The following is a 12,779-nucleotide window of genomic DNA, read 5'->3' as shown; positions in this document are numbered from 1 at the left end:
AATGCCTAGAAATAATCACAAACATGTTGACATATTCTAACAACATGTTCATGCATTTTGCATGTTAAGACCTATGCAATAAAGTAATGACTAAATGTGGGTGGTAAGCCTATTGAATAGAGACCAGTGATCATCCATTTTGACCATCATGAAAGATGCAACTGATAATGTAGGAAACAGCAGAGAATTGTACAAAATCATTTGCATAGATGCACAAAAACATCTGCAACTTGCTCAATGAAATAAGTGCTTTTTTGATGTGCACTAGTGATACTATTTTGTGAGGATTGAACAAGTAGTTTTGAGAATTGCAAGTCTGAACTGAGAAACGAACCAAAGCATTTGAGAAAAACTGTAATAAGACCAAACAGATTGGGTGAACGGGGGACGGGGCTACATTTCTTACGAATATGAAACTCAACAACCCCCCCCCCCCCCCCCCCCTCAAAAACAGAAAACTTTTTACCTTGATTGTGATTAATGTATGATTATCTGGGAAAGATGTGTGCATTGGCTGCAGATAAAAGTATTTTTAAATAAATATTGTAGAAAATAAATCAATACATTTTAAATAAATGCAAGTCATCACGCAATCAAACGTGCGTTTGAGGGGAAAAAATGGACAGGCACATTCAGCAAGTGAAAAGGGGTAAATGTAAGTGAGCATAATGAAAATAATTCACTTAGGGTCAATTCTATCCTTAAAATATATGGGAAGACAATCTAAATTACCGTATTTTTCGGAATATAAGCTGCTACTTTTTCCCCGGCATTTCTACCCTGCGGCTTTTACAAGGAAGCGGCTTATAAATGGATTTTTTTTTTTTTTTAAATATTTTTTTTATTACAAAAGAGTTTCATATTTTCTTGTTAAAAATAAAAGAAAAATGGATAATTAGAAATATTTCAAAAGAATGACTTTCCAATTTTGCCATGACATAGCTACTCTAGCACCGATAAAGCTTGCCAGAAGCTCGTCAGACTTACTCAAAACTCAGGATTTTATAGATACGGCTCCATCTGGTACTATATGCTGCTGCAAAAGAACAATTTTAAATATCCACTATTTGCTACAACAAGAGAACGCGATTCCCAGCGTTGATTAGCTGTTTTCAACTGGCACTCAGAGGACTTTATTGCAACAGTATGCTATACAACAAAGTTGCTATATAAGGGATAGCACTAGCTGTTAATCATTTTTAAGAGGATTTCATCCACTTCAAGTTGAGTAGGCAAGGTAAAGTGGATTATGTAGTATCTTTGTAAATGTGGTGACCTGTTTTTTTAGTTTAGTTTGTTTTGAAACATTCAGACAACTCTAATTGGTGATGTTGATGCGTGTTTATCTGGTTAATAAATATATATTTGATCAATCAAATATTGCTGTGTAACGTCAATGTAAATATCCAATGTTAAGATATAGACACCTGTGGCTTATAGTGAGGAAAGGCATATATTTGGATTTAATTCTAAAAAATGTTTTAATTTGGCCGATGCGGCTTAGAATCAGGTGAGCTTTATAGTCCAGAAATTACGGTACCTATATAACTGAACACGTTATATATTGCAAATAAAGTTGCTTAAAAGGTGTTGGGGACAATTTGAGCATCCTGTAAAGTTGGTAGAGTTATGTCCTAACTCCATATGCAAACCTACGCCCTTGCAGAGGTATTCATTTAGCAATACTCTGTATATTTGTGTGTCAATTTTAGCTTTCGTAGACACTGTATGCTCATTATTGTGGTGGTCTACAACAGTGCTGCACTATAATAAATGAGTGCTGTTGTGTATCACATTGTGTTTACCTCAGTTACATCTGAGTGTAAAATATAGTAGGAACAGTTCTTCAAAGCAAAATATAGTTAAACTAATTATCTTTGTATTTTTAATGAAATCTGAAAACTCAATATTATGGTTGTAAAAGCACACACATACAGTGCTTGTGTTGAATATACATTATTCGTACTTAGTGTTCATTGAGTTCATTTTATTACATTTTATGCAGTATAATGTAATGTCTGTGTTTGTCCAGTTGGTGGTAGTGGAACCAAAGTTCCAATCATAAATTCAGTGCTCTCTCTCCTCGAATTGGTTTTATATGGTGAAATAACTTAATACCGGTGAGATCATCTTTGTTTCCACTGAAGCCTCTATCAACCTTCTCAAGTGTGTGTATGTGTATGTCTATATATGATTAAGGAGTATATGAGTTTCTTGTTCCATGTCTTTAACTCTTTGTTCTTTCCCCGCTCCTCCCTTATAGTTGAACTTACAGATGCCTCTTTGGCTTCATCTTTCACTATTACACCTCCTCCTCTTGCTCCTCTTCCTCCCACTACTGCTGCTCCTACAACAATTAGTACCTCAACTACTACTACTCCTACTACTACCACCACTATAATAATGTCTACGACGAATGCAACAACTACTGCTACTACCGCCGATACAACTGAGGCAACCCCTGCCACACCGCCTCCTGTGCTGGTCATCGACAGGAATTCTGATAACAATGTGTTGGGTACATTCTGTTGTAATTTACATGGCCGTCAGATGCAGTGGGACCTCTGAGGTTAGACAATGCCTTGTGGGAAGCTCCTTGTTCTAAAGAATTTTTAATAAGTGGAAATGATGGAAATACATCAGGTGTCTTAATAAGATGCTATAACATTTTTTAGGTAAATGAGGATAAACAACGTAATTGAGAACCAAAGCCAAGATGACAAAACTTTCTGTATTATTCTTAATGTGCTTATCTTCCTTATCAGTTGGTGTTTACTCAATGGAAATCATCAAAATATTTCTAAGACATCACATCTTCTTGCTTATTAGGATTTCTTAGGTCATTCACTTACACAGGAGAGTAAATTTGCGAGATTGTGAAGAGTATGAGCCAATACCAGCCCATTTAGAAATAAAACCATATTACTTATCATAATGCTTGGTTATTTTATTTTAAAGTCTATATATAGTTTTTTATATAAGAGTAACTATTTGTGTAAGAACAAGAAAAAGTACATTTTGTATTTTGTGTCCTATTAAACTGAAGTAATGATTGAAATTAAAAATGGGGGGGGGGGGGGGGGGGAGTGACTATTACTAAATGACTTACAAGCTGTAAAATGTCAAAACAGTTTGACAAAAATTTATATACAAGCGAGGAGTATGGAAATGAAACACATTCTGAAAGAAATGGAAAAACCCATGCGCATAATTTGTTACTTTGTTGCTGATGTTGAATATGTTGTCATTATTGTGTTGTATTAGAACTCTTTTACCTCAGATTTTAAGGCCTTTTCATAAATGCTTAAAAATGAAAAATGAAAACAAAACAAAACAAAAAAACCAAACCCTTCCAACAGTGTTTCAAGGTGTTTAACTTCAAAGGTTCCACTGCTGCGACTGTGAATTTTTAAATTTAATTTTGTCTGAAGAAACAGCCAATATAAGGCTTATATCTCCCTTCTAGAAAAACAAATACAGAAAAAACACAAGAAAAAATGGAATGACTGTAACATATCAGCCAGTAATAGGAATAGAAACGTAAAATTATAGAGTGATTGTTTTGTAACGCACTCCTCAATGTTTAAAAGCCCAAAGTCCACTCCAAACTCAAAGGTAAATATTGAAAATACAGCAATAATGGGTTTAAAAATCCTCTGAAACTTTATTTCATTAAGGTTGAATTTTCAATCCATGAAATACAATGTAACCCTAATTTCAAGTACAGGTAGTCCCCGGGTTACGAACGAATTCCATTTCTACGCTGGCAATGTAACCCGACCCTCCGCGTAAATTGAAACTAACCCTTTAAATACCCTTAAATCTCAAAATAACTGTCCAAAATCATGTATTATACGTCATCGTACAGTCCTCACCAAGACGTTGGAGCTAAATCCTAGCTAGACAGCGAATTAATCTCTGAAATGAAGATTTCAGATATCTGTGTTGTTTGCTTACTTTATTCAGCTGCTCATAACATCAACACTTGCTGAATGAAACTAAAATAAAAATGAAATCAAATGAGATTCATCTTCAAAAACAGAAATTTAATACACGTTTATAACTAGTTGCTGATTCAGCCATAACAATCCGCACAAACGATTAGCATGTATCAGTTAGCGTTCGCACATCATCAAAAACAATCACATAAACTTGCCCTAAGTATCTGACGACAATTGAAAACGCACAATAAACAGTACAAAACAGACCCATTTGAACCTTTCACCATAGTCTTTCATGCGCCACCAAAAAATCCTGACCACGCGTCACATCAACGCATAGCGACTTAAATTTATGACTGTGATTGGTCTGCTCAGAACGTTGTTCCTAGTTCAGGAAAATAACACCGCCATTTTCAAACATTCATATACCTCCGCAAACGTCTTCTGTGTCGCCTACGCCTCAGCATTTGTACAGTATTCATAATATTTGTTGTTCAATATTGATTAGCTTGATTAGCTACAGCTCCAAATCCACGCGTTCCATCACCATTGCCATTGCTGTCTATGAACAGAGGAAAACTAAAGGAATTTGACGAATTTGAGTGCCCAAAATTGTACAAAGGCAAAGCCACACCCCTGTAGTGGGTTGGCGGTGAATTACAGAGCAACGTGTTCCCTTGACACAGAGGACGCTCAATGATGATATAGTGTCTGCGACGTGGCTCTGCTGTCACTGTAACGCAGAAGCATAAATCATACTCGCGTGCGGAAGTACTACCTGCTCTACACTTCCTGCGCCAAAATAAAAGCACGCATCACAAAACAAAAGTTAACATTAACAAATAAAAAAAAAAAAAAAACACAACTGGAGACAAAATGGCGGACGAGACTCTGGCATCGTAAAGTCGAAATCACGTAAGTCAGGTACGTCGTAACTCAGGGACTATCTTTATAATCTTGATAGTAATTCTTGCCATTTGTATACACTGAATAAAAATATACAGTAAACGTAACAATTTTGTTTTGGCTCCCATTTTTTCCTGAGCTGGACTCAGAGATCCAAAACCTCCACTACATGCAAGATTGGCACTTTCCCTCAAATATTGTTCACAATGCTCATAGTGAGCATTTTTCCTTTGTCGAATCCTTGGCACGTCACAGATGCTGAATGGACAGTATAATTAATTCATAGGTGTGCCTTAGGCTGGCCACAGTAAAAGGCCACTCTCAAATTTGCAGTTTTGCATTATTGTTGGGTTCTAGTTGGGTGGTGAGAAAAAACGGTGATGGTGTGACCTCACGCAGTGCAACGCATCTCTTCCGCCATAGCCATGGTCAGATTTTTGATTGTGGCCTTTGGAAAATTGGTCCACTCCTCTTCATTATTTGCTGGCAGTGGAACACACTGTCGTATACATCGAGACATAGTATCTCAAACATTCTTAATGGGTGACATGTCCAGTGAGTATGCTGGCCATGCAAGAATTAGCATGTTTTCAGATTGGCGCAATTGTGTACGTATCCTTGCAATTTAGGACCATGCATTATCACACTGCAACATGAGGTGATGGTCAAGAATGAATGGCGTAATAATGGGCGTCAGGATCTTGTCTCGGTATCTCTGTGCATTCAAAATGCCATCGATGAGGCCCCCCTCAATCATAAGTTTATATAAAAATGATGTCAACCGTTCGTGCTACGTTTGTGCTTGTTTTTGTTTTTGCTGTAAAATAATTTGTTTGTGCTGCTGTTGTTTTTTCGATATATATAATTCTTTTGTAGGTCAATTTGAGGTCAACCAGCCCCCCATTTTGATTGAAAATGGGTCAAAATGGTGTCACTCATTGATGCTTCGCTTGTGCTGGTTTGGGCTGCTATCGTTTTTGAGATATTGAGATATTAATTTGGAGTGACTACGTCACGCAGCTCCCTATTTATTGCACAATGGACCCGAAATTCGTTTATGCTACGTTTGCGCTGTCAAAAAAAATTGTTTGTATTGATACCGTTTTATAGATATTGAGAGATTAATTTCGAGCAATGACGTCAATCGCAGCCACTCCACCGCAGCTGACGGAGCGTACCAACTCTCTCAATAACAGAGGTCCCAACAACTAGCACGAACGTAGCACAAACAAGTGGCACCCCATCGCGTCCATTTTGCAGGCCTTTAGATATTAATATCGAGTGATGACGTGACTCGCAGCGTGTGCTTAAAGGGGACCGAGACCTATGATTTTTGACCAGAGTTTGTTTGTTTGGTCCGAACTACAGTTCAGATGCGTGTTCACATTTACAAAATGAAGCATATTATCTGAGAAAAAGAACTCTGGTCATGTAAAACAGACCAAAAAGTGCCCCTAGTTATAACGAACTGCAGTCAGGTCAATACACCGATGAGGACGATGAGCATGGAGATGAGCTTCCTTAAGACGGTGTGCTTAAAAATGATCTGTGGTAGTGAGGCTGATTGGATGTATTGCCAAAGCATCTGAAACACCTTTGTAGACAGCTGTTGGGAGAGAAAAGACCATTCAATTCACAGACAGCAGCTCTGGTCTTTCCTGCAAGTCAGAATGTAAATTCCACAGTCTCTAAAAATTTGCGACATCTGGGGCATTGTGGTGTGTAATAAAACTGCAGAATTGTTAGTGGCTTTTTCTTGTGGCCAGCCTATGGCACACCTGTGCAGTAATCATGATGTCTCATCGCCTTCTTCATATGCCACACCTACGAACAGGACTATCTCGACAAATAAGAAATGCTCACCAACAAAGAACTAAACAGATTTGTGAACAAGTTTTGAGGAAAATGGCCTATTGTGTTTGTAGAAATTTTAGATCTTTGAGTCCAGCTTATGAAAAACTGGAGTAAAAACAACCATTAAAAGGTCTATAGGGTGCCCCAAAGTGGGGATTTGGACGTGTGCCCTGACTGACCTTTGACCCTTTACCTCTGCCACCTTATGCAGTGGTCCCCAGGCGAGAGATCTGGAATCTGACGGTGGAGCATAACAGTAACTACGCTAACGTCAGCTGGAGACACAACTTCCCGGCCGGCAGCAGCGAGTTTGTGGTAGAGTTCACACTGGACAGTAAGAATCCAGATCTTGCCGGTTACTGTATCGAGCTAAAAAGCTTGCGCTCTGTAGCTCCGAAGACAATGCCATTAGTGAGTTCAAACAACTTATTATAGACTTTTCCTACATTTAATTTTAAACGTTGGAAATTTGTTTAAAAAATGAAATAAAAAATTGGTTTCATAAACATTGAGAAGTTCAGTCCAAGGAGAGTTTGGTACAAATTAGTCAATAACCATTGAAAAATTAATGTGGTGTTTAAAAACAAAATATATATTATATATGTATGTTTCATTGCTCCAAATATCCAAATTTAAAAACGACAACATAAGTGGTGGCAACTACAGTAATGTCAAAGCTTAAAGACAGATTTCTCGTCATCCACGCTACTGTATATCCAATAGTTTTACATATTTGAATCGGCTCAATTGATGATTTTAATTTCAATTATAATGCTTTTTAAGATTTTATTTTAGGTGCCGTATCAACTTTAAAGAGCACATTATAAGAAATTTAGGATTGGGGATTTTATTTTAAAAGTCAAACAGCAATAAATAATGTCCTACATCAACAAACAACCTTAAAAAGCATACGGTAGGTAAGCAGAAATGTAATTAAAGCTTAAGTAGCTACTTTAGTAACACTTTATAATAACTATGTCATAACTAGTAAACTGTTAAAAAATGGTTTATTGATGATTTGTTAAGTGTTTGTTAACAGTTTGTTAATTATTCATAATAATGTGTTATAGTTAATATATCATAAATAAACTGATGCTTAATGAGTAATAAATGACTTGTAAGCTGTATATCAATGATTTATACCTACAGTACACCTTATAAATCGGTAATATACTATAAAAGAGCTATTAGTAACTTAATAAGTAATGAATTATTAAGTGTCAGTTGAGACTTTATTTACGTTATTGGGACGTTATTCTAAAGTTAAAACTACTACTCATTTCTTAATTGTAAGTAAATGAGAAATAAGAGGTAAACAAAACCTACATAAGCTTATAATACTTAATATATTAACTCACACTTTACAGCTCAGTTGTTAATAATTTTCTAATCATGTACTGAACTTTGAAGAACAGCAAACAGGTTGAACAAGTTCAAGGTGCAGAAATTTGACATGATATTTAAAATATCAAATTTTGTATGTCAAGAATTTTCCACACATAGGCCTTTCTGTGTTCTGTCCTTTACCTAAGAAACACCAGAGATAAAACATTGAACATTTTGTTTAATGCATAGAAACACACATACTGAGCCATCCCATGGCAGAACAACAAAATACAGGCGTTGGACAAAATAATGGAAACACTTAACGTTTTGGCATCATAATAATTGAAAGTAATTTATAAAGAATGGTATGAGGAACATTCTAATGAAGTTGAGCATCTCGTATGGCAGGCACAATCCCCAGACCTCAACATTATTGAACATTTATGGTTGGTTTTAGAGCATTTAACGTCCATACATCACAGCAGAAACAAAGTTAACAAGTCAACAATATGATGTATAAACTAGTTATGACAGATAGTTATTATACAGTAAAGTGTTACCGCTACTTGTGTTGTATATTATTATTGTTGTTTGTACTTTTACTTCTCATAATGTGACTACATTCTCATGACGTTCAAAGGCAGATGGTTTAAACGTCTGCCGTTGGTATGCATGTGCTTCTATTGTAAATTCTCTTTTTGATGCTGCTAACCTCTTGTGCAGTGCACCAGTGAATAAGTGGTCTGGTTTATCTGCTTTTTTTTTGCTTTTTTGCCATCCACAATTTCACAGCTGCTTTTGATTTAACTTTGTCTCATGCATATTTTGAGTCGGATTTTATCGAACGCATGTTTCACTTCTCTTTTTCTGGAATCATAGAGCTTGTTGAGATTGGATACAACTGCATGTACAGTACATGTACAGCATGTACAGCACAATGCCTATAAAAAGTACTCACCCCCTTCATTTTTCTGTGTCATTTTATGTCAGAGGTGTATACTGAAAGAGATGAAAATGTCTCAGAAAAAGGTTAAAAATTTTGATGTATACCTCGATGGACTCACACACTATGCCAACTAAAGTGTTGATTTTTTTTCTTAGTCTGAGCTAAACAACGAGTTAAACTCTGAATGGACTGTACAGCAAGGGCACAGGTTTGGTCTCAACATTGGTAGGGACACTATAACAGCATAACCTGCATGTACACTTTTTGCTGGGGACGGGAGATTAATAAGACCAAACAGATAGGATGAACAGGGGTCAGGGCTACATTTCCCATGAATATGCTGATGTGTTTCCTACGTAAACATGAAAAAAGTTACATTTGTTATTTATATGGAAGAGTCATTTTTCAAAATGGGGGAATTTTACTTTGTTTACTTTTTATATAAGTATACTGCTGGCCAAAAGTATTGGCACCCCTGCAATTTTGTCAGATAATGCTCAATTTCTCCCCAAAAATGATTGCAATTACAAATGCTTTGGTAGTAATATCATTATCGTTTTACAAAAAACTCGGACAAAAGTATTGGCACCCTTTGAAAAATCATGTGATGCTCCGCTAATTTGTGTAATTGACAGCACCTGTTACTTACCTGTGTCACATAACAGGTGGTTGCAATAACTAAAGCACACTTGCAGCCAGTTAAAATGGATTAAAGTTCACTCAACCTCTGTCCCGCGTCTTTGAAGGAACAACATTGAGCATGGAGAAAAAGAAGACCAAAGAACTGTCTGAGGACTTGAGAAGCAAAATTGTGAGGAAGCATGGGCAATCTCAAGGCTACAGGTCCATCTCCAAAGACCTGAATGTTCCTGTGTCTACCGTGCGCAGTGTCATCAATGAGTGTAAAGCCCATGGCACTGTGTGGCTAACCTCCCTAGATGTGGATGGAAAGGAAAAAGTGAGGAGAGATTTCAACGGAAGATTGTGCGGATGGTGGATAAAGAACCTCGACTAACAACAACAAGTTTATGCTGTCCTGCAGTCCGAGGGTACAACACTGTCAGCCCATACTATTCGTCGGTGTCTGAATGAAAAGGGACTCTATGGTAGGATACCCAGGAAGACCCCACTTCTGACCCAGAGACATACAAAAGACAGGTTGGAGTTTGCCAAAACTTACTTGAGAAAGCCCAAAACGTTTTGGAAGAATGTTCCCTGGTCAGATGACACAAAAGTAGACGTTTTTAGAAAAAGGTATCAACATAGAGTTTACAGGAAAATAAACAAGGCTTTCAAAGAATAGAACATGGTTCCCCACAGTCAAACATGGCGGAGGTTCCCTGATGTTTTGGGGTCGCTTTGCTGCCTCTGGCACTGGACTGCTTGACCGTGTGCATGGCATTATGAAGTCTGAAGACTACCAACAAATTTTGCAGCATAACGTAGGGCCCAGTGTGAGAAAGCTGGATCTCCCTAAGAGGTCACGGGTCTTCAACCAGGACAATGACCCAAAACATACTCTAAAAACCACTAGAAAATGGTTTGAGAGAAAGCACTGGAGACTTCTAAAGTGGCCAGCAATTATTCCAGACCTGAATCCCATAGAACACCTGTGGAGAGATCTGAAATTGGCAGTTTAGAGAAGGCACTCTTCAAATCTCAGAGACCTGGAGCAGTTGGCCAAAGAAGATAGGTTTAAAATTCCAGCAGAGCATTGTAAGAAACTCATTGATGGATACTGGAAATGGTTGTCTGCAGTTTATTTCGTCTAAAGGTTGTGCTACCAAGTATTAGGCTGAGGGTGCCAATACTTTTGCTGGCCCTTTTTTGGAGTTTTGTGTAAAAATGATAATGATTTAATTTTTTTGTCATTCTCTTTTGTGTTTTTTCATTGCAATCAAAGTAAATGAAGATATTGCTTCCAAAGCATTTGTAATTGCAATCATTTTCTGGGAGAAATTGAGCATTATCTGACAGAATTGCAGGGGTGCCAATACTTTTGGCCAGCAGTGTAAATTTTCAGTGGTTGCTTTTTTTTGGTCTTTTTTTTAGGGGGGGGCGTAGAGGTACAGGTTCAAGTAAAAAAAAAAAAAAAAATGGACCGGCACATTCAGCAAGTGAAAAATGTAAGTCTGGATGAAATGAAAATAATTCAATTCATAATCGATGGGTCAATTCTCTCATTACAACATATGGGAAGATAATCCAAATTACCAATGTAACTGGATTTATTATATAATGCGAATAAGGAGGCTTAAAATTTATAGGGGACAATTTGAGCATCCTGAAAAGTTGGTAGTCTTATGTCCCTACTGTCCCTATGCAAACCTACGCCCTTGCTACAGTATACAGCACATATCCTTGCAGTAGTTTGTGACTTCCATTAAAAATCTTGATATCAGGCAGATAGAAAGAGTGGAACTTTCTGTCCAATATTTGTAAAATAGAATACAAGTTTGCATATTTTCAGGTGAGAAAGAATGAATTAAAATTAACCACATCCCGATATTATCATGGATCCAATTAGCTTGGACACCTCACTAAAGAAGTTACTTTCATATTTTCCATGATAAGTTTCAAAATAAAAGTGTGTGTTAATCCTCATAGGCTTGGTTGGATCATTGAATAGTTCTGGCCCAAAGATCTTTTTGGTCTTTGTGTGTTATGTTCCAAAAAGAGAATGTTTTAGTCCTGTACCACAGAAAGTGAAGGGTCTGAATAATTTTGGAGGCATGGTACAAAAGCTCTGCCATTGCTTTTTTACCAATTCAACAATCTTTGATCCTCTGTAAGGCATGCAAGAGTGTATTTTTGATGTACGCTGACATGTCTTTAATACTTAATGAAGTTAGATTGCCAACAGCATGAGAAGAGAGACAGCGGGGGATGGTACAGAGTGGGGGCTAAGTGTGGGGGGAAAACGAGACTGATCTAATGGACTTCCCCACCCCACCCACTGCCCCAGTGATCATTTCCACTTCAAGGTTATATCTCAAAGTATTGATTCTCAAGAGGGAGTGGCCCCATATTTTAAGCCTGTCTACTTGGACCATTCTCTACCTTCCTAGGCTATATCTACACTAAGTCAGATAAATGCTTACTGTGTAATTGTTTAGTAGTCAATAGCCCATGTCGTCCAAGACAGCCTATTGTTTTAGGGTCTGCCCCACCTCTCTCTCTCTCTCTCTCTCTCTCTCTCTCTCTCTCTCTCTCTCTCTCTCTCTCTTTTTTTTTTTTTCCGAACCATAGTTAACAGTTGATTTTAGAAACTCCAGGTCCTCTAATGTAGAAACATTCTCCACATTTTCAACATTTACGCACAGGAAGTGATGAGCCTTAGTCAACTTCTTGTTATAGTGAAATAAGGTATTGAACATTTCTATGGTGCTCATTCTTTTACATCTGTAAGCAAAGAACGATGTTAAAGAGTAGAGAATGAGTGTATTACTATAAAGAGAGGATAAAATTTTTATAAACGGTTGGGAAAAAAATTCCGCTGGTGGGACATGCCCAGAACACCTCTCCAGGGAGGCGTCCAGGAGGCATCCGAACCAGATGCCCTAGCCACCTCAGCTGGCTCCTCTCAATGTGGAGGCTCCATATTCACCAGAACAGACTGGTACAGTCTGCATCACTGGAGGCATTGCACCAAACCGCCTGTCGATTTCCCGCTCCCTCCTACCCACACCTGTGAACAACATCCCAAGATACAAGAAACTCCTCCACTTTGGGCAGGAAATCATCCCCGACCCGGGGAGGGCATCCTTTTCTGACTGAGGACCATGGTCTTGGATTTGGAGGTGCTG

At 37.7% G+C, this 12,779-nt stretch overlaps 1 protein-coding gene across 16 annotated transcripts in view; it reads left to right on the top strand.

Annotated features, from left to right (window-relative positions):
• nfasca (neurofascin homolog (chicken) a) overlaps positions 1-12,779 on the top strand; it is a 280,053-nt gene that overhangs the window by 181,708 nt on the left and 85,566 nt on the right. For 12 of the 16 annotated variants that reach the window (XR_009064442.1, XR_009064443.1, XM_057846447.1 and 9 more), the window contains 2 exons: positions 2,264-2,518; positions 6,913-7,035. The exons of 3 other annotated variants lie outside the window; for them this stretch is intronic. Coding sequence is in view for 11 of the 13 variants with exons in the window: in XM_057846447.1 (XP_057702430.1) it covers positions 2,264-2,518; positions 6,913-7,035 (378 nt within the window). In the remaining 2 variants the exon portion in view is untranslated. The remainder of the gene's footprint in view (positions 1-2,263; positions 2,519-6,912; positions 7,036-12,779) is intronic. One more of the 16 variants, XM_057846451.1, reaches the window with a different exon arrangement.

This window comes from Corythoichthys intestinalis, chromosome 9, assembly GCF_030265065.1.
Source record: "Corythoichthys intestinalis isolate RoL2023-P3 chromosome 9, ASM3026506v1, whole genome shotgun sequence".
NCBI lineage: Eukaryota > Metazoa > Chordata > Actinopteri > Syngnathiformes > Syngnathidae > Corythoichthys > Corythoichthys intestinalis.
The sequence above is the reverse complement of the archived record's forward strand: the minus strand, read 5'-3'. Positions and strand labels throughout refer to the sequence as shown.